This window comes from Schistosoma mansoni, chromosome W, assembly GCF_000237925.1.
Source record: "Schistosoma mansoni strain Puerto Rico chromosome W, complete genome".
Lineage (NCBI taxonomy): Eukaryota > Metazoa > Platyhelminthes > Trematoda > Strigeidida > Schistosomatidae > Schistosoma > Schistosoma mansoni.
Window position 1 is genome coordinate 13,848,286 of NC_031502.1, and position 22,752 is coordinate 13,871,037.

Consider the following 22,752-nt stretch of genomic DNA (forward strand, 5'->3'; position numbering starts at 1 on the left):
CCAAATTCCATTCAATTATTACGTAACCCATCCTATTTGTTTTTAATTCCATGACTCCTTCATTACCTCTAAAATTATCACACATTTGATCTTATCTGTCTTTGAACTCCACTCAACGATTACACCACCCACCCTTTATGCTTCCTTCATTCTAATGCCTAATAACCTCTGACCTTATCATTGATAACCTTTTGTCATTCCAATCCTTTACATTCAATTATGTCAATTGTTCCACACTATTTATTACCCCAGTGCTAAAATTCTAATACATATTTGGTTGTAAGCAACTGATGAGAAACCACGAAATATAATGAATTCATATTATTCTGCATCAATATTTGGTCTGTCTTTATTTCAATTCATAAAGGGAACTAACTGCATGAAACACCATAGATAAATCATTTCTATGATTTTCATTATATCATACCATCAGAATTCTTCGTTCATTTAGTTTTCTGACTACTTATAAGACATTTTACTTAGTAAATTATAATTTTCATAACATATAACGTACTTTGACGTGATTTACTGAAGTATTAATTTAACTGTCAGTTCTTCTTTTATGCACATGACTAAAATGTATCATCTAAACAAGTCTATTGAAGGAAACAAAACACCATAACCATCTCAATAAATTTTTTTTTTCTGGCTGACAATAATAGAGTTTTTCTGTATTGTAATTGATATTTTTTTAGAAACATTTCTGATAAAATTAGTACATCAACGTAAGAAAAGAATCTTTGGTTCTTTTAGTTGAAAATATTATAAATACAAAAGTTATAATCATTTTATTGTTCATTTTTTTTATAATTTAATCTGCTGGACTTCTCCAAATAACACAACGAAATTTATCATACATGAATTCTATAGCTAAGAAAGGTTCATGACTGAAATTTGACCAAAAGGATCCATCAATTATGAATACTTGCCATAATTTACCATATTTTTCATCTAAATACTTTTTCATATCATTAACTATTACAATTATTGATTTTTCATCAGTATACTTTGTATTCAAGGTTTCTTTAAACATATTTGTTATATCAACTTGTTTTTGTAAAGACATTGAAGTGGAAAATATGGTAATATCTGAATCTGGCTTAGGTGATAAACCAACTGCCATATTCTCTCGATCTTTCTTTTCCATGATCCTAATAAAGAAAAATAGAAGAATTACATTTGTCACAGTATTGTTTCTTGACAGAAATAAGAAGAAAGAATATGTTTACATTAGTTCATCATTGATGAGTTAAAAATATTCATTTGAAACAATTCACTACGAAATAACTTTTATTGATATCCAAATTAGCCAATTCTTATTTAGTGTTTAAAGAATCAAGTAAACTGATGGGGAACATTATACATTGATCCTTACCTTAATGATTATGCAAGTTATAAATACCCATCAATCAAATTTTTTGGTTTAATGTACTATTTGGACAAGGGCAAGTATGTATGGTTGGAATTTACAAGATCCTTGTTGATAAAACTATTTTTAAGCTTAACATTTGAACATGTCAAAGTTGTAACATAAAAACAAATATGCAAACCAAAACACCTTTCATCTGAGATTAAGAAACTTTTATGTGAGCTACTTAAAAGACTATTGAAATGAAAAACTTAATACATTAATATTGTTGCAATTTTATTCCTCTTAGATGTTTTAAATATGAAACTTTGACTATCATTATGACCAACATAATTAGTTGCGTCCATTTAAATTACACATCTTCAACATAATCTCAAATAAAATATGAAGAATACATTATCATCTGACAGTACAACATTAAAGCTATGAAGTGATATCAGAAATCAAAAGAGATTACATATTTAACTCAATGTCTTTTTGTCAACGTTTTAAATAAACAATGAATCAATTAGTGAGTTGTACCAATAGTATACAGAAAATTTTTAATAAATAAATGCATACTTCAGTTATAAACTGATAGGACAAATATTATGTTATCCTTTAAAGAAAACTATTCTACTATGATTTGCCAAATGACACATAATATTTAAAAAACGTCATGTTTACTTTTGTCAAATAACTAAACTCTTGTTATTGTTTACTTTTATTTACTGGTAATCTTGTATATATAGAAATGCAAGTAAAAACAGAGAGTCTTTCATTGAAAGCAAAATGATTAAAATAATCTAATCCTTGTTAACATAAAACGGCTTCTTATGGCATTAATTAGATTTGACTTAGATCTCATGTAAATACGAACTAAAAGTCAAACTGTATATTCGAGTAATAAAGACAGACTTGTTGGGATTTAAGGTATGCGGAGACTGTTTTCAATAAAAATTCTCCATATCGTGCGCTGACTTTTAACAAAACAACCATCATAAACTATGAAGTACTAGACAGATGTTTCCTTCTGCTACATTAATTCTCAATACTGTTCATTTGTGATCTTTCAGGCTTCTCGGTAAATTCATTACCTTCAGACCACTGTGGCTTATATTCCTATCTTGAGCTACCTAATGATGTTGTGTGATTATAATCTACTGCGACCGGTTGTTGTTTTTTTACTAGATATTTGGAAATTTCTCTTCAAATTAATAACCAGTTAGTTCGTAATGTAAATTTTTTCTTCATAGACTTAAGTGTTCATCTCACTGTTAAGACGTCTTTTGATATAATTTAACCTGTTATTAATATAGGAACAATCATATACACTTTCTTGCATACTATGACATTCAGTCAGCCAGTCACAACGTAGAACTTCGTACGTACGTACATCAGTCCGAGTTGCCATATCACATAAGCACAGAGATGAAGTTGTCGATTCAAATCCCATAGTGGTAGAAGTAGTAAGAGTATAAGCATTATGTGAAAGATTAGGGTTTGAAGATGTTATTGAAGGAGTATAATACAGTGAAATAAATTTGGAAAGAGAAAAAGGATGGGGACATGAGGAATTCAGAAGATTAGAATTTGGTAGAATACAAAGAGTGGATGCACCTGCGCCATTGCAAACGATTTTGAGCCATGTCATTCAAGGTCTCTAACCATCAGTTGCTATCATATCGCGGATCCCAACCAGGTGCTATGACATCCTCTACAATTATTTAATATTCTTAATAAATTTTGGTTTCGATTTTCACCTTTCCGTATGAAGAAATAAAATGCTAGACATTTTCACACTATTGAAAACACAAATACAAAAAAATGGAAATATTAAAAAAAAATAAAATCACCATTTATAATGATACGAAAATAACTCATTTGCTTACATTTCTTCATATTTTAAACCGAATACAACACAGAATTCCCTAAATGATATTTTATCGAGTGAATTAAATGGTTTTAACCATTCCTAGATAGGAAAATAACAATAACAACAAAGAAATGAATGAATATTTGAATTAAACTTGCAAATATCATAATACAAGTAAGTCAAATAAACGTATTTAAATCCCAGAGGAAGCCAATTCAAACCTCTTTGATATTTATAAGCAAAGATGAATGGTAGCTAGCATTAGAATCCAGAACATGCGCCTTTCGTCCTACTTGGGACTGGTCAACCGGATGTACCTGCATCCCAGAGTTAATGTTCACGTCTGGATTGAACCCAGTACCGTTCGCTCCAAACACCATTGACTTGTCTACTTAGCTATTGAGTTCTGATAGTCAACTACGTAAATATGACAATGATTTTCTGGCCTTCCGATTACTCTAAATCAATTACGTGTTTTAATTATACCACACACTCATATGCTTTTACAAGAAGTTCATAACCGACCGATAAGTCAAATTGTTCGAAATTCAAGCTGAACTAGGATAATGATTGATATGTATTCCTTCTTGTTTATCCTTTGAAGAAGTAAGGTACGACTACACTGAAATTTATACATCGAATATAGATTATACGATGAAAAATTACGTTAGAGGAGCAGAACCCGTCGTGATTCTTTGCAGACGAATAGGTAGAAATTTGTTGTAATATTTTATAATTTTTGCTATAATCCTATTTACCGCAAAACGACTTTAAAGTTATGAGTGAAAAATACCGAAAAAGAACCAATCCCGTTAGCTGGTGTCCAATAAATTTACCTTTCTATGCTGCTTGAAAAATTTCAGTATGGCTGAAGACAGGTGAATTTAAAACAGCAAATGGGATAGATTTTAACTCACCTAGTCAAAATGGGTTGTACAACCAATATTAATTGATACGTTTTAGTAGTCTAGTGTGTTGATAATCATTTTTCAAAGCGGCCGTGTCAGAGTACTTCACACAATAGACGCAAATCCATAAGATTTTAATGATCAAAGCTATGTGTTTAAAAAATGAATTCCCGGACTCCTTTCCTTGGCCTCCATTACGTTTAATAAGTCACTCATCATTCCGATTCTAAGGTGACTACATTTCTAACATACCTAATGTCCTATACTTTTCAGAAATTGGATCCATGTATTTCCATAATTATGATTAACTGTCTCCTGCATATTCATTTAGTACTCAGATTAATTTGATTATCTCTCACACGGTTGATTTCACAGGTTATGCAACCTCCAGCTGACCAGTGAATATGACTAGTAAGTACATAATTCTTTCTCTCGACCTATGCCTTCTATTTATTAGGCTCACACAACCAGTTCCACATTTACAACACTGATATACCTCTTTTACTAACAACCGTAAACGTATACCCCGGATTTTGAAAGAAATAATTGACTTAAACTAGGCTATTCCTTCTAATCAATAATTTGGAGCACAGTGAAATTTTATCAGAAATCATTATTTCTATTATTATATATTTATTTTAATGTACTAAACGTTCCTCTATAAAAAAGGTTCTTTAAAAAAATTCTTGTCATTTTAAAAAGATTATTGTTCTTCACAGTAATTTCATATTAGTTACAAATTCAAAGTTGAAATCAAAATAATAACTAAGTCTTAATCGAGGATACGCACTGCTGAGGAGTCCCATAATAGGACGAAACGGCCGTCCAGTGCTTCCAGGTTTTTCATGGTGGTCTAGCTTCAATCGACTCACGCTTTCAACTATGAAAATACTGAAATCTCCATAAAATCCCTTCTGATATATAACTGAAAGTTGAGAATATTTGGTTGAAAAGAGTATGAATCAGTTTGTGATAGAAGTGAACATTGATTGATTAAACTTAGAGTGCTATAAGATATAAAATAACTGGCTAACCCGTTTTATATAGATACAGCATCCGATTTTGAATACATCATAACGTTTTGAATTACCTCTTGCAATTAAGGTCCACTTGAAGAAACTTAAGACAATTAGCAAAATGACATTAATCATCCAGTCCTCCTTTCCTAGAAACTTGTTATTGTGAAGGTCTAAACTAGTGAAATTTGGCAGGCATTCACCAGTTGTCATATCTTAGTTTAGAACTCATTCGCAATGTCTACGGACCACTACACTCTGAATCTTACCTAAAATATATAAGTTTAGTGATTATCACTCAGAACCCAGTAGCCTATATTTTCAACTTGTCAGTTCACTAAGCAGCGAAATCATTACTAATGATATCACTGTCAGCGTTATCATATCCTTTCACTAGAACTCCAGAAGTTCATTCAAAAACTGGTCACTAACTCATATATGATTGTTGTTACTAAGAAAGTAAGGTTAATTCATGACAACTTTTCACTTTGATTTATCACTTGTTAATGGATATTTTATGATTGTTTTACCGATTCAACTATCTGATTTATTAGTACTAGTGTAGTGTTGTCTACTTATATCCACATAAGTAGTATATGGTGATGGTCAGACATAGAATGTATTTTGGCAGAAGACCGATAAGGAAAGAACTGTAATGAAGCGCAATTGATGAACTGATATTTACAGAAGAAACAGTGAAGATTGAGATAATTGCTTGTTATTTTGCAAATAAACTGTTTACTGTATGGTTATCAGAATTTAGTGAGATAGTCTGTAGTTTGTGTCTAAATACATACGATTGTCCCCAACCGGTGTTTTGTTCACTACACTAACAGTAGCATTGGTATAATTGTTGTTATGCCAATTATATTTTAGTTAATGTCAACCATAATGATTGTAAAAGAGTCTTAGTTTCATATCCTGTGACGTAATTGACCAAAAAGTAAATAAATTAACAAATAAAACAATGGGAGTTTACAATAACTTGATATTCACTCTATAGATTCACTGTGTATTATGGTGACTTGACTCAAATTTAATGGTTTTTGGAAATAATAAAAGTACTGCTTGAATCAAAATAATTCTATTATCATATTTTTAATAGTGATTAGCAGTGGGAAACAAAATAGTGGTCATGTCCTATTCCGAACACATCAAATGAATGTGTTTCTGTCTGATTGTTAACGTCCATATCATAACTTGAACTAAATATTCAACTTTTCAAAAACTAGCGTGTTATCCAACAGACCATTACAGTTACATATTTTATTTAAACAGTATACAATTTATTATTGTTCCCAAGAGTCTTTGATTTTTCAGTTTTTAATATTCAAAGCAAAATTCATGTCTTGGATACTTCAACCATAACTTATTCAAAACATAATCAACTTATAGTATCATGTAATGTCAAGATATGCATCCAGGAATTCTAATTCTCACAAACAATGAATTATTAAACAAAGTAAAAAAATACCAACAACTGAAAAATACAAACTCTTATAATTAATTCAATTAGTATTGTTTATTTGAATCTTCCCATTGACGTTTAGGACTGCAATTGATCTGTCTCTTATTGGCATATGTGTATACTGTGCATATTGCCTCGATATTGCCTTAATTCACAAGCATTATAAGCAAAGATGGATAGTGGCTAGCAGTGGGATCCACGATGCGCGTTTCGTCTTATTTGGGACTCGTCAGCTGGATGTACCTTCATCTCAGAGTTGATGTTCACTCTGGGACTGAAACCCAGTACCTTTGGCTTCAAACGCCATCGCGATGTCCACTTAGCTACTGAGTCCTGATAGTATTAATAAATTTAGTGTTTGACCCATTTATTAAACGATTTTCTAGTGAATTCTTTGACAAAGAATTTATATTATTCTTCAATAATGACAGATTTAAAAAGCACTTTATTATTATTATTATCGTGAACATATATAAAGAAATAAGTAATATATTTTTAATATCGATTAAAAGAAAATATCCCATTCATGTTTACACAGAACTGCGTCTACAAATTAGGTTGTGCCGATTTTGATGCCTTCTATATTGGAGAGTCATCTCGCGAAATCTTGACTCGTGCCAAAGAACATATTAGGTACACAAAGAAACCTCCTAATAATCCTGTAGAACTGGATGGACTTCAAATTAAATCGGCAATAAAATTTCACACCATTTTCAACAATCCTCATATCGACTTCAAAAATATCAAAATATTACAAAAAGGATTTTCTAATTACAAAGAAAGGAGAGTAGCTGAAGCGTTCCATATAATGCTTAATCCTACTGCTCTCAATAGAAAAGAAGGCCTTACCATACATCCTATTTGGACTATCTATCCTATTCACCTAGTCTGATTTCATTCACAATTCACACTATTACCTCACAAATTAAACTCTATCCTCTATCCAAATAGAACTGTGACGGTAAAGGTGTGGACCAATTGAGGGGTTGTATTGGCGGTCATTTTAGTAATATATCAGCTGCCACGTTCGTCCCATCTCGCTCTCGTTGACAAATCATCTGGTCTTTCATGATTGAATTTAATATTGCAAAAAATGATCATAATCTATTCAGTATAGAATTATACTTTATATATATATCAGACAGATATTTATACAACTTGTTACTATCCTTTGTCATTATAAAGGTCACATATTTTTCATCATTAACAGTGCACATATATACACACACAAATATACATACATGTCGCTTATGAATCACCTTGATCGAAATGACATGATATTGATTTATTCAGACCTGTTTTTTGATTGATCGCACCCAATATTCGTGTTGTTCCGTTGTACTATTTAAACTTGGATTAATTTTAATTTGGTTATTTATCCCCTGAGAAAATGGCTTACACTAAGTCACGAAACGTCATAAAATCTAATTTTTCTGCTTATTGTGATTTTACAAATATTCACTTAGTATTGTTTGTTTAAATCTTCCCATTGATGTTTAGGATTGCAACTGGTCAGTCTCTTATTAGCATATGTGCATACTGTGCATATTGCCTCGATGTAGCCTTAATTCACAAGCATTGTAAGCAGGTACATCCAGCTGACGAGTCCCAAATAGAATGAAACGCGCGTCCTGGATTCCACTGCTAGCCACTATCCATCTTTAATTACAATATTACAAATATATTATTTTATTTATAACAATCTACCCAATGCCCAATTTATTCAAAATTATCAAGTCAAAACTTGATACAGATCCTGATATATATATAAAACTTTTAAACTATACATATATGAATTTTCATAGTTGAAATCATGAGTCAATTGAAGCTAGACCACCATGGAAAACCTGGAAGCACTGGACTGCCCTTTCGTCCTATTATGGGACTCCTCAGCAGTGCGCATCCACGATCCCGCAGTCGTGAGATTCGAACCCAGGACTCATGATTTGACTCATGATTTCAACTATGAAAATACTAAATTCTCCACAAAACCCCCTCTGATATATATGAATTTCTATATAATTTGTATAAAATTATTGTCTTACATCAACCATGCACATATCCATATTTTCTTTTTCACAATATTGAATAAGTTCAGTTTTCTTAATAAATCCATTATTATTATTATTACTATCAAGTTTTAGAAAGATTTCAATAAATTTCTCCATAATTATTCAATTTTTTTGTTTTTGATATAAAATAGGTTTCTTTGTTTTGTCCTGATTTCTTTAAAATCCAATGACAATTTTTTTTTCAATATTTTAGATGTTTTGATATAAGATTTATTAGATTAATTTAATATTACAAAAAATGATCATAATCTATTCAGTATAGAATTATACCCTTTTTTTAAATCTCTCTATATATATCAGACAGATATTTATACAACTTGTTACTAAGAGAATTTCTCTTTTATCATACGTTGATATATACAAAACTAATGAACAGATTCATGTGTGTTTACGTATTAAATGTAAGTGAATAAAATGATACATATTTCTTTATAGTGTGTAATATTTAATATCATTGGTATATTATATTAGATTCATTGGATGAATACAATGGAATGTATTGTTTTGTTAAAGAAATATAATAAAAAATAAAAGTAAATCTGTAAATTTTAAAGATTCTTTACTTATTTCAGCAAAAGTTTCACTAAGAATTATATTCAGGTACATAACTACTTCTAACTCCGCCTGTAGCTCCTCCGGAGGCCACTACCGGTCCCAAGCCTGGATAAAGGAGGAGGGTTGGGCATGAGGTTAGCGACCCCATCTCGTAGAAAACCAACTTGCTAAAAAAAAACGCTAACCAGAAAAAAATATTCAAACCATTTAAACTCTGCCCTGGGAGTTAAAGGAATCATTATGACGTCTCATGATGAAAGCCGAGTTCCTTCGGAAGTCATGAGGCCGATGCACCTTCTAATAACCAGAGCAACAATTTTTATAGGTACATGGAATGCCTGGACAATGTGGGAGACCAAAAGAGTCTTCCGAATTGCTGCACACAACTACTTTTAGTTATGTAGTAATGTAAGTCTACTTTAAATTTAATATTGAATTGGTTCATTAATAGTTCTTAATACAATACTAAATACTTTCATACTGTATATTAAGAGATTGTTTAGTATAATAAAAGTCTTATGAACACTATTTTCAAAATTTCTTAAAATATTTTGAAGCTATAATGTGAATCTGTTGAAGTTGATCCATTCCACGAAAATAGCTTATATAAATTGTTTTATTGTTCATTCAGTACAGATTTGAATACGTTTCATTCAAGTGAATCTCTTCATTTTAACATCTGTTGAAGGCTGTCTTTATTATCGGTTTATCAAAAATAAAGTAATCCAAGTTGTCAGGTGATTTAAAAGTATATCGTAAATATACTTCTAAGAAATAATTAAACTTCTACTGAATCGTTTTTTATAAACCTAATAAATTTTCTAGTCGAAATTTGAACTTGTCCTCTGGATTGGACGAGATTAGGAAGGAAAATACGAAGTTGTCTTCATTCATTTTTCATAATAGTGTTAGAAATATCCATTTTAAATTTGAAACCATATTAGAATTGTAACCACACTTAAGCCATATTCTAAACTTTCAAATCCAATCCAACCAATAATATAATCAAACATTTGGTGCATATAGCTGCTAAAATAAGTACTGAAAGCATTAATTATCACTTCTTAGTTGTGTTAATCCCCAATAAGACTAGACTTGTGATGTCTTTATTTTAATATTTAATTACTCATCTAAAACTGATTTCAGCTGGTAAACCACTAAAAACCAGAGAAGACTGGACATCTGTCTCACCCTAGTTTGAGACTTCTCAGCAGTGTGCACGCATCAGGGGTCAAACCAAAATCTTCAGATATACTTCCAAGTGTATTATTTTCTAAACATTGACTGAATAGTTGATGGTCCACTTTTTCATCTTCAGTTAACTTTTTACGCATTGTGACCATCCTCCGATATCACTAGTGACGTCTCCTACTCCAGACAGGGTCTTATAGTTTAATTTCTTTGAGGTATGCACTGAACTTAAAGTTTCATAATTAGACAATGTAGTTCAATCAAATCAACCTATTCTGACTGACGGTGTGAGCACCAACTCTGGGATCCAAATATATCCAGCTGGAGAGTACCGAATAAAATGTACGTGATTAGTTGCTATCCAAGACCCTTCCATCCTATAAAACTTAATTGAATTGTTTAAAGAATACTAAACATAGTTCACTGAATACTCAGTAACAAGCTTCCTTTTGTATCATATAAACCAATGTTATTAAGGAAGTACCCAGTAACCTAAAATAATTCTTTATTACATTTTAATCACCGTACGACATGTTATCCAGTTACAATAAAAAAATAGTGCATATCAAAAGTGAAGACAAATTATAAAGATACTGAGAAATTCACTGACAATGACTTCAATCGTTGTTGGATGTAAGACTAGGGAATTTTAATTAGAAGGCAAGCAAACATGACCCATTTCGTAGATATGTAATGAACGAACACGCAGGTGAAGACGACCAAATAATGTTACCACAAAATTACAGAGTTGTTTGGTAAATTGTGAAAACCCATTCTCTTCAATTCGATCTTCCCAACCTTCTGCTGCCAGGCATTCCATTTCTGACTGGTGTTACATACCACTTATGTCGACGTAAGTGGCACATATCTCAGATATATCCTGTGTTGTACTTCAACAACTATTAAATTTGATCTTAATATCTCCCCCAATATGTCTAACTTAAGTTGAGGCTAGTAATTTAGAAATTAAACTTGGTTCTATGCATTTTTACATTTATTCAGCAATAAAAACCTATCGAAACATTATTATGGAAAAAGAACAAGAAATTATCTCCCAAGGGATTTACTTACTTCAACCATCGATTTATCCAATCAGAAGTAAATATCAAATGATAAATACTCGGTTCATCTCGGAGTACAGATATCAGAAATAGTTTATAAACAAATCCAACTAATGAGCCGCCAGTGATACGAAAGGTTTGTCTATCTGTAATTTAATTCTAACTACTATCCAAAATGTAATCAACCGGTTGCGTTGGGCAATATCAAATCATTCATTCAGGGTGCCAGTATATTTTCAGAGAGAGCGAGAGATCTTGATCGAATACAGCTCTAAACATCAATAAGGGTAAAAACCAGATCCTTACTAATGATAATAATATATAAGCTTTAAATAATCCAAAACGGGATTTTTATTTTCATAAAATATGTATATCTTCCTATTAAAAGTAACATTTTAAATTCCTATCAAACTGATCTTATAAAAATGTAGCATGAAAGTTGATAAACGCAGATTTTCTACAGTTTTGTTCTTTTTTAGCATAATGAAAAACTTAACTATCTGTGTTTAAAATATTTTATAAACAGAAGAGATGGATTTCAATTCGTAGTAGAATCTATAACACCCGTTTCTTCTCACAAAGAGCTCACCATTTGATGTTATTATTCACACTGGGACCCTAACCCAGTATTCTCTTTATTTTAAACTCTCAACGCTCAAAGGAACAATTAATGAAATCCCTGAAAACATCATCAATAAATCATACCAATTTAACAAACTGTTACAGTATTCATTAGCAGTTTTATCAACAACAAAAAACATTTAGTTATATGTCACTGTTGGTGTTTTATGAGAAAAAAGTGATAAATAAACGTAAAAGTAATACTTTTTTTTTCGTAAAATGACATTTTTTTTCTTATTAGAAAGGTATGTTTTTTTTGTAAAGTTAATCTATGAGAAAAAAAAGATTAAAAAAAGAAAAAAACAGAGAGAATATCAATAGGTTAATTCAACAAAATCATGACAACGTGTTTCTTTGTTCAATTTTAATCACAAATTTTAACTAAACTAAAAAATAATCTTAAATTCCAAGAATATTTTGTTTAACTCCATGTACATTGGTACATTTAAAAAAAAAAGAAAAAAATTGACAACATAACAATCTCTATTCTTTTTTTTAATTGTTGTATCTTAGAGATATTTTTATTGTAACAATTTTGTTTTCTTCTATATGAATCAAGAATTTATATTCTAAAGAGTTAAACTATAAAACTTTTAAAGATTATGTAAATAAATAATCGATTTTCTAAAATATCAAGTTTACTAAAATCAATTCTTAACTAATCAATAATTTTTTTTCTATTTTTTTTCTTTCCTTAATGGATAGACATTTTTTTTAAAAATAAAAAAATTTAATATATTTTTCACACACTTAAGATTGTTATATTCAAAAGATAACTAATGTAATCTAGGAATATAAACTACTGAAATTCAATTCATTAGCCTAAATGTAATATATTCATTAAGCATCTTGAGATTTTTTTATTTTAATCTCTTTACCAGTTTTAGGTGATCATTGCTGAGAAATATTATACTAAAAATAAAAAAACAACTAACAAGTACTCTCTGATTTTCTATGATTGTCTAGCTGAGGTCACTTAGTGATGTGAACTGTGTATGTACAGTACAGTATTTCATTTATGGTTCATAGTATGTAGTACTTGAATAACTTCAAGTAGAAGCTGTAAGAATTAGTTGTTATATTTAGCGTAATAGTAATCAATTTTATGTGAAACAAAAGAATTGCTTAGAGTATACCCGACAATTTGTTGCAATCCTAATATATATTTTTCAATCATATATGCAAACTTTTGTCTTTGACAAAGTTAATGAGATGAAAATTTAATTTTCTAGGTGAATCGAAATTTCACAGCATACTATATCACCATAGGTCTGGCCATTATATATTCAATATTTGTAAATCTTAGTTTATTCAGTCATCAAACGGATCATTCAAGATTTCGGAGCTTTTTCAAATTGTAAAATTAATTGTCTACAATATATACATGCTTTACTACTATTCAGGATAAAATACCTCTGATTTTACTGTTTCTATAGGTTTGTAACACTCAGTTACTGAGATACAGAACAAACACCTTCCTAAATATTACAATCTAATGAAACCACAGAAATAACGTGCAGTAATTTAATTTTTAAGTGCACATACACAAAATGTATTGTCGTCAACACATCAATTAGCGTGGGAAGACTTTTCAGAGTTGCTGTGACAAGATTAAACGGTGCCGTTTTCATCTCCAAATGTCCTCAGACTAAATATCTTATCATTAGAATCAAGGAAAGACATGCTGTCTTTGAGGGTAGCGATAATCTTGTTCACGCTCTGTCGCTATTCTCTCCCTATTAAATTTTTTTTGTGTGTATCGCTTTGTTGTTATATTCCCAACAATTTCTACGTGTATCTTGTAATGCACGTTTATCGTGTGATATTCTAAAATACGCCTCTTTTAACCTGTTGAAAGGTTTTTGGCTCTTTTCAGTCGTCTCAAAGTTAACATCCTTTCCGAGAAATGTATTGAGAGAAGCTGCCATCCTCGAAAATGCTTGGATAATCTTTCTATAATGAGTTGCTAAAGCTAGGTAGCTACAGAGTTCGTTAGAATTTTGTGAAACAACCCAATTTCGAACGTCATCGTTATTTTCGTTATTTGAGTGTATTCCTCGATCACCACCGACATAACCTGGAAATTCAACTTACTCCCCAATATTCAATACTTCGATCGTTGTACATTTAAACCAACTTGCTGAAGGCGTTCCAAAACTGTTTTCTGGTTTCCTTAAAGTTCTTCGACAGTTGCTCCGTATACCATTGGATCATACAGTTCAAAAGTAAAGATGACGTATCATTTGTCTCCATTTGATTAGCATTACTCATTACTTTAAGACTTGGAGTATCTTTCCTTTATAATGACCCAGATTCTTAACTTAATCCTATACAGTAAATATCTTTTCCTTGAAGTTTGATTGATCATTAGTCCATCACAATGTTGCTTCACACTTAACAAATGTCGAAGCGCCATTGGATGCATCCCGACACACATTGTAAGTATGATACAGGCATATATCATTAGAAACGAGAGTACTGTTGATTAAAGAACTTACTGCACTCAAATCTAGCATAATAGCAGCTGGACGACGAGATAACTCTCCATATAATTCAAGGAAAAGGGTTAATAGACAACTCACAAACCAAGGCAACGCTTAACACAACTGCCCTTGTCTTCTCCCTGCGCAATCTAACTTGCCTTTCCTCTAGTTTTCAGTAAATACATCGAATAACTCTGGGGCGAAAGTTTCTAACTTCCTGTGCAACTTTATATATATATATATATATATATATATATATATATATATATATATATATATGGATAGGTAGATAGATCGACAGGAAACTAAACGAAGAAACAAAGAAACATTCGAAGAATTCACATACGTTGCACTCAAAATAGTCGAACAACTGAGCAAGATTTACCGAATAGGATTCATGTATTCGATAGACATACACTCACTTAGATACCGTATCCCGAAATCAGCATACGAGTAGTTAACACGTCTGCATTAAATACAATAAGTACACAACCTCGAAGACTGAACTGATCTAATCATTCTTTTGTTGTGTAAGTTATTTGATGCTTCATCCTCTGCTTCAAGAAGACCATAAGGTACTATTCTTGTCTCAAGAAAAATGATTCACCTGTTATTTTAGGTTTTACTGGCTGTATTATCATCCTTCCATTGAACGTGGCACAATCAGCCATTTGTAGTGACCTATTTTTATGACGAGAACACCATTGGTATGATAGAAACAATGACTATTATAACCAATTATACCAGTGATTGTTTTGCTGTACTTGTTTGTTTAACTGTACCAAAGACACTTTTCCCTCCGTTACCTGTGGCCTTGCACGAACTTGCTTACATTTGACAGTTCCGCCCGTAAACTTTGGCACGTCTCGGTATTCTTTCGATACCACGAGATCGCCAACAAATATATCTTGTTTGAACCATTAACAGCTTTCTGGTTTTTGGCCTACCGAGGGATCCACGTCGATATCTGACACGTAATCTTCATGTAGTGGTAATCATAGTCAATCGCGACTCGACTCCATCTACACATTAAATATTTTGATAAAGGGTTATTATCTTCCTCGGAGACCGATTATTTTAAGTCCACTCTTGGCTTTGTCAAATTTTTTTAAACCTGGTACTATCGGTCCCGTTTTTCTTGCCAAAAACTCACATTGCATGAAAGACCAGCAGTCATTTGCAATTAGCGATTCGTAACAAGATCACACAACCTTAGGTCTCTTGCAATCCCTAACACCGAGACCTCAATAATGCCAAGCAAAAAGCTGGGTATATTGAACTTGCTGTAAAATATTGTTATGAATATCACTCTTTTTAAGTCTACACCTGAATTGATTGATGTGACTGGCAATATGTAGCAGGATGTGAACACCGTAAGTCGTTAAACCAAAACGTAAATATCCCACATAAAAACAAGTTTGGACACGGACCAAAATGTATTTATCCGATAATATCAACGAACTTGGCAATATACCCACGAACAGCATTATTCTGGTAGTGTCAGACAAATAAAGTCTAAAAATGGAATGGGGGAAGGTTCAGTTTACTTCTAAACTATATCTCTTCAAGCTGTACACTAAAATTCAGATCAGTTGTTGAGAAATAATATTCCCCTCGCAAAAGAGTAATGGCTACCGTGCGACTGAAATAAAACATAACCAAACGTTCGACTGTAAGAACCTTTTTGAATGTTTCGTGTTTTGAAAACCCTCTACGCGCATATTATTGTAATCTACTCTTCTTCTTCTTCCATTCAGATGTACGGTTCGTTGATCTTCTGACTACGTTTGTGGCGGATTTTACGTTTTTTTAAAAACATTTTCACCGAATTTCCATGTTCTTCCTGAACCACATCTACGTTGTTTTCGTCATTATTCGGTTACTGCGGCTGCCATATTGATTTGCCCCTCCCCTTTTGGTTGTGTTGCTTGTAACATTAACAACACACTAAGATGGAAATGACATTTGATTTAAAATTACTGATTGATTGGTTGGATCTATATCTTTTGGGTGGGCAGCTGCAGTTATCTGGAAACCAATTGAGCTGAGAATTTATATGCGTTTCATCGAGGTATTTGCTCCAACTGATGGAGTTGCTCGGCAAATTTTGGTGAGTCTGTAGAAAATAGTCTTTGAGTCCGAATTTACGCGAGTTAAAAGTAACCAGTCCAAACGCTAAGTCCGAATCTAATGGAAAAGGAAAAGGGTACTGGTACTTTAGAACAAAAACTATGTAAAGTAATATCAGTACCAAAAGATAAACACTCAGCTGAACCACAAAATGAACTACCTGAAAATTATTTGCTGCATGAATCGTTTTATTCATGGGAACTATAATGTCGACAATACCTGATGAATCTCGCCAGCAACCGACATACTTGAGTGTAAAGATGTTAGAGGTTTCAGAGTTTGACGACGTGTTTACACGAAGCACCTTTATAATCGAAATATATCAACTCAGTCAAATCAGTAGTCAGAAATGAACTGGTTGGAAGATATATTTGGAAAGCTATAGATATATCGTGAAGCGTTTAGGCTAGTCTAACAAACAGTTGCGAGGATTGCGTAGCGCAAAATTATAGCAACTATTCTACAGCCAATCTCGATTATGGTTGATTTTGGTTAAGCCCTCTTATTAACTTGCTCAACAGACAATGTTATTTAAACAGTAACAATTCGCATATTTCTTTGTACTGTTATGATCACTAGAGTACATGCACTACCTATATGGATATAAGTAGACCACACCACATTACAACCCACCGAAGTTTCAATATTGGGGATTACTGGACACAGACTGCCCATAAGAGGATGCTGTGAATTGCCAATTGGAGTTGATAATTCTTCATACATCTCTTGTGAATTTTTAGTTAGCAAAACAGTACTGTCAATACTGGGTTTAAAAAATTTGGAAAGGCCTAATGTGGGGTTGTCTTTACTAGTTTCCAAAGAAACTTCTGATTCTTTACTTAAAGATTTGATAGCTGCGTGCGCTAAGTGAGGTGGAGGTATGAAAATTCAGCCCATAAAACTTCTAGTACAGGGTGATCCAGACTTTCTAAAAAGACGAATAATTTCTTATGGCCTTCGAGAAACAGTACATAGGACATTGAACGATTCGTGTTAGGAAGGTATAATTGAACTGATTCAGTATTCAGCATGGAGCACTTCTGTTGTTACGCCATGGAAGTGGGATGACAGGACCCCTGGAACATTAACACTGTATCCCCATTTGTTGAAGCAAACACGCATGACGGTGGAAGCTGAAGATACTCTAAATCGTTTTCGCGGTTCTAAAGTGTTTTCGAAAATTGACTTAAAAGATACTTATCTTCAAATCCCTCTAGACCAATCTTTATTTATTTCTGCCATAATTAGCACTCCTTTGGTCTGCTCAGATACAACTTCCTTCCATTTGGTCTAAGTTGTTCTCTAGTCATACTTCAGGAAGTGAGGAATAAGGTAGCCGGTGATCTCGATGGTGTTGACGTTTATCAAGATGATCTCATTATTCATGGTAATGATAAAGTAGTTCATGACCAGAGATTGCTTTATTGCGTCGTTTAATCGGGAAGAATATTACAGTGAATCCAATTAAGTGTTCATTTTGTGTATCTAATTTCGAATGCCTTGAATACCTACTCGATGAAACGACTAGCTCCACTGACAAATGCAACGTCTCCAAAAAATCTTACAGAACTACGTTCACTAGTGGGTGTTCTTCAATACCATTACCCCTTTAACCCCAATTTTTCTTGTCGTACCAACTACTTATCCAACATTTCCACATCCGATTCAATTAAATCGGGTGAAGAATAAGAGTCATGCATACTTATTCTACCGAAGTTTCTTTAAAGTGATGCTATTCTTCGAACTTACTCACCCAGTGTACATTCTGTGCTAATTACTGACGCATCACATGTGGGTATTGGCGCAGTTTTGGAACAGGAAGTTAGACCAGTTATCTGTTTCACACAAACTTACTGTTGCTAAACAAGGTTATTCACAAACTCAGCAAGAAGCATCAGCTATATTTCGGGCTGTCAAAAGACTTCATAAATATTTATTTGAAAAAACGTCTACAATTGTTACTGACCATGAAGCTTTAAAGTTCATTTATCATCCTGGAAAATCCTTAGCACGTCCCTCACCTGTGGTTCAACGATGGAGTATCGCTTTGAGTGCCTATGACTATACGGTTCAGCACAGGAGTGCAAAACAAATTCAACACGTTGACTACATTTCTTGACAATCATTACAAGATAGACCTGTTAATACTTCAGACTGCTTGTTAGTGCAACCTTTACCGGTGAGACGTCCAGATCTCATTAGAGAAACTCGTAGATACTTTGGACGTATACTCAGTGCTATGCTGAAAGGTTGGAATGCTGATCTGAAACGTAGATTTCCTGTCTATTTTTCAAAGCGGGACGAGTCACCTACTACTCCTGATGGTATTTTGTGTCTAAATGATCGTGTTGTTATTCCTCCTTCATTACGCAAACCTGTCCTTGAAGATTTTCATAGTGGACATCTAGGTGTTGAGAAAATGATGTCCTTGGCAAGGCTCACATGCCGGTGGCCAGAGATAAATGCAGATATATGTCGTACAGCAAACAATAGTGGAAAATATCACAAGGTGAAAAGTCAGCCTTCGAAGTGGACTCCGTAGCCAGTATGGTCTGAGTTCTGGCAGAGAATTCATGCAGACTATTGTGGATCATTTTTTGGCAAACACTATGCATCATTGATTCTTTTTCCAAGTGGCCTGCAGTTTTTTCGCAACTTCACCAAATTCTGACTTCACAATCGAAGCATTAAGAAAGGTGTTTAGCTGCGAAGGGGTTTCCATGGCGTTAGTGACTGATAATGGCATACACTTTGCTCCGGATTCAGTCACTATATTGTTGAATGGTATAAGGTGCAGACATCTGTTTGCTGCTTTCAGGCACCCTTGTTCTAGTAGTCAGGACGTTGAAAACTGCTATTGATTCTATTGCTACTTCAACATTCAATGAACTGGAGAGGGGAGTAGATATAATTTTTTACTTATTACTCAACTCTCTATATGCACTCTCTGTTCTAATAAACAGTCTTCCTCATTCCAATCTTGACTTCCCTTCCTTCATTCGAACCTGCTCCACCCTGATAAATATCACAACTCATTGTTCTTTATCACTACACTCTCTCACCTGGAGCCCCTGATCACATTACACTCTTGCAACATGAGCTAGTATCAATTCAATCTAATAATTTATCATACCTCCGTCTGTTCCACTACTAAATGTTAAGCATTGTTTATCGTTCATATCCGAGTGCCTTGCTGCTCCTTGGTTTCTTTTTTTTCTATTCCGAATCTTGCTCTGAGGGTGAAGCTATGTAACTTCTGACATCTGAAACAAGCTCGACGAACGCGCTTTCCCAAGGTCATAGTTCGAACCAGGCACTCCACAAGTCTACATTTTAACAACTATAAACTTAAAAAGCTGCATTACATAAATACTTAGCACGACCGAAACCCTAATACATTTTTTGTCGAGATTGGATCTGGTATGTCACGTGGACGCGATGCCCCTTTGGAAAATATTTTGAAGAAAACACATTATATCTGAACTAATGAATTGCTATCAACTTTTGTAGATTATATTTACTAAACAACCCTGCTTGGGCTGCATACTGTGAACCAGTATATGTTGTAACTTGTAGATCATGCCTTTAAAAATGGCGTGTACCTGCCCTTGCAGAAATATATTGTTATTGTTGCAATATAGAAATGCCAAACATTCTGTAACGAAGGAGAGCCCATAAAAGCTATAAAAAGGGAGAATCTGTCGATCAAATAAGAAGTGTCTGGAGTCCGAAGAAGTAACGTGTTATCGTGGAGATGGTCTTCGACTAGCCACGACGATTATGGTGAAGAATATCGTGAAATTTATGGTGCCAGTTTAGATATCAGTGATTTAAGCACTCACAACCGACATGTTGATCACATGCACTTCCATAAACCACGTGAGTCTAAATATGCCACAAGCATTCGTAGTCCGACGACACCTTAACCAGTAGCACCCTTCATCATTGAAATGTGCCAACCCGATGAAATCAAAAGTCAGAAGCGAACGGGTTCGATGATATAATTAATAAGATATCGACGAATCGAGATGTGACCAATCTAAGCTGACTAGCTATTGCAGGGGAAGTTGAGCACGGCGTTCCTACTCGCGATGTGGTGCAGATGTGTGATCAAGCGCCTTCGGCTAGGCGAGTCCATTAAAACTAATGTGGTTAGCATCAGATATCGAAGACTTACAGAGCCTTCGATTTTTGGGCATTTATTTGCTGATACAGATCACTCCCTCTTAATGGAGTTGTGATGACTCTATGATAAGGTCAGTCAGAAGTTTAAGCCCAACGAGTTTGTATTCGGTAAACACCGTTCTATGAACTTGTTATGTTCTACAGCGTCTGGTCGTCTTCCCATACTATGAGAGGCCATGTGGTACCATATAGTAATGAATGAGTGAAGTCAGAATTCGGTGAAGTTGTGAAAAAAACTTCAGGCCACTTGGAAAAAGAATCAATAAATACAAGTGCATAGTATTTGCCAAGAAATGATCCACAATAGTCTGCATGAATTCTCTGCCAGAACTCAGACCATACTGGCTACGGAGTCCACTTCGAAGGCTGACTTTTCACCTTGTGATATTTTCCACTATTGTTTGCTGTACGACATATATCTGCATTTATCTCTGGCCACCGGCATGTGAGCCTTGCCAAGGACATCATTTTCTCAACACCTAGATGTCCACTATGAAAATCTTCAAGGACAGGTTTGCGTAATGAAGGAGGAATAACAACACGATCATTTAGACACAAAATACCATCAGGAGTAGTAGGTGACTCGTCCCGCTTTGAAAAATAGACAGGAAATCTACGTTTCAGATCAGCATTCCAACCTTTCAGCATAGCACTGAGTATACGTCCAAAGTATCTACGAGTTTCTCTAATGAGATCTGGACGTCTCACCGGTAAAGGTTGCACTAACAAGCAGTCTGAAGTATTAACAGGTCTATCTTGTAATGATTGTCAAGAAATGTAGTCAACGTGTTGAATTTGTTTTGCACTCCTGTGCTGAACCGTATAGTCATAGGCACTCAAAGCGATACTCCATCGTTGAACCACAGGTGAGGGACGTGCTAAGGATTTTCCAGGATGATAAATGAACTTTAAAGCTTCATGGTCAGTAACAATTGTAGACGTTTTTTCAAATAAATATTTATGAAGTCTTTTGACAGCCCGAAATATAGCTGATGCTTCTTGCTGAGTTTGTGAATAACCTTGTTTAGCAACAGTAAGTTTGTGTGAAACAGATAACTGGTCTAACTTCCTGTTCCAAAACTGCGCCAATACCCACATGTGATGCGTCAGTAATTAGCACAGAATGTACACTGGGTGAGTAAGTTCGAAGAATAGCATCACTTTAAAGAAACTTCGGTAGAATAAGTATGCATGACTCTTATTCTTCACCCGATTTAATTGAATCGGATGTGGAAATGTTGGATAAGTAGTTGGTACGACAAGAAAAATTGGGGTTAAAGGGGTAATGGTATTGAAGAACACCCACTAGTGAACGTAGTTCTGTAAGATTTTTTGGAGACGTTGCATTTGTCAGTGGAGCTAGTCGTTTCATCGAGTAGGTATTCAAGGCATTCGAAATTAGATACACAAAATGAACACTTAATTGGATTCACTGTAATATTCTTCCCGATTAAACGACGCAATAAAGCAATCTCTGGTCATGAACTACTTTATCATTACCATGAATAATGAGATCATCTTGATAAACGTCAACACCATCGAGATCACCGGCTACCTTATTCCTCACTTCCTGAAATATGACTAGAGAACAACTTAGACCAAATGGAAGGAAGTTGTATCTGAGCAGACCAAAGGAGTGCTAATTATGACAGAAACAAATAAAGATTGGTCTAGAGGGATTTGAAGATAAGTATCTTTTAAGTCAATTTTCGAAAACACTTTAGAACCGCGAAAACGATTTAGAGTATCTTCAGCTTCCACCGTCATGCATGTTTGCTTCAACAAATGGGGATACAGTGTTAATGTTCCAGGGGTCCTGTCATCCCACTTCCATGGCG

General features: G+C 33.7%; 1 protein-coding gene across 1 annotated transcript in view; it reads right to left on the reverse strand.

Annotated features, from left to right (window-relative positions):
* Smp_146460 (putative 22.6kDa tegument-associated antigen) overlaps positions 1–8,784 on the reverse strand; it is a gene marked incomplete at both ends in the record, with an annotated part of 14,078 nt that extends 5,294 nt beyond the window's left edge. Inside the window, 3 exons of the mRNA XM_018788637.1 lie at positions 940–1,151; positions 3,241–3,323; positions 8,662–8,784. Of these exons, the coding sequence (XP_018654160.1) occupies positions 940–1,151; positions 3,241–3,323; positions 8,662–8,784 (418 nt within the window). The remainder of the gene's footprint in view (positions 1–939; positions 1,152–3,240; positions 3,324–8,661) is intronic.
* Between the last annotated feature and the right edge of the window lie 13,968 nt (positions 8,785–22,752).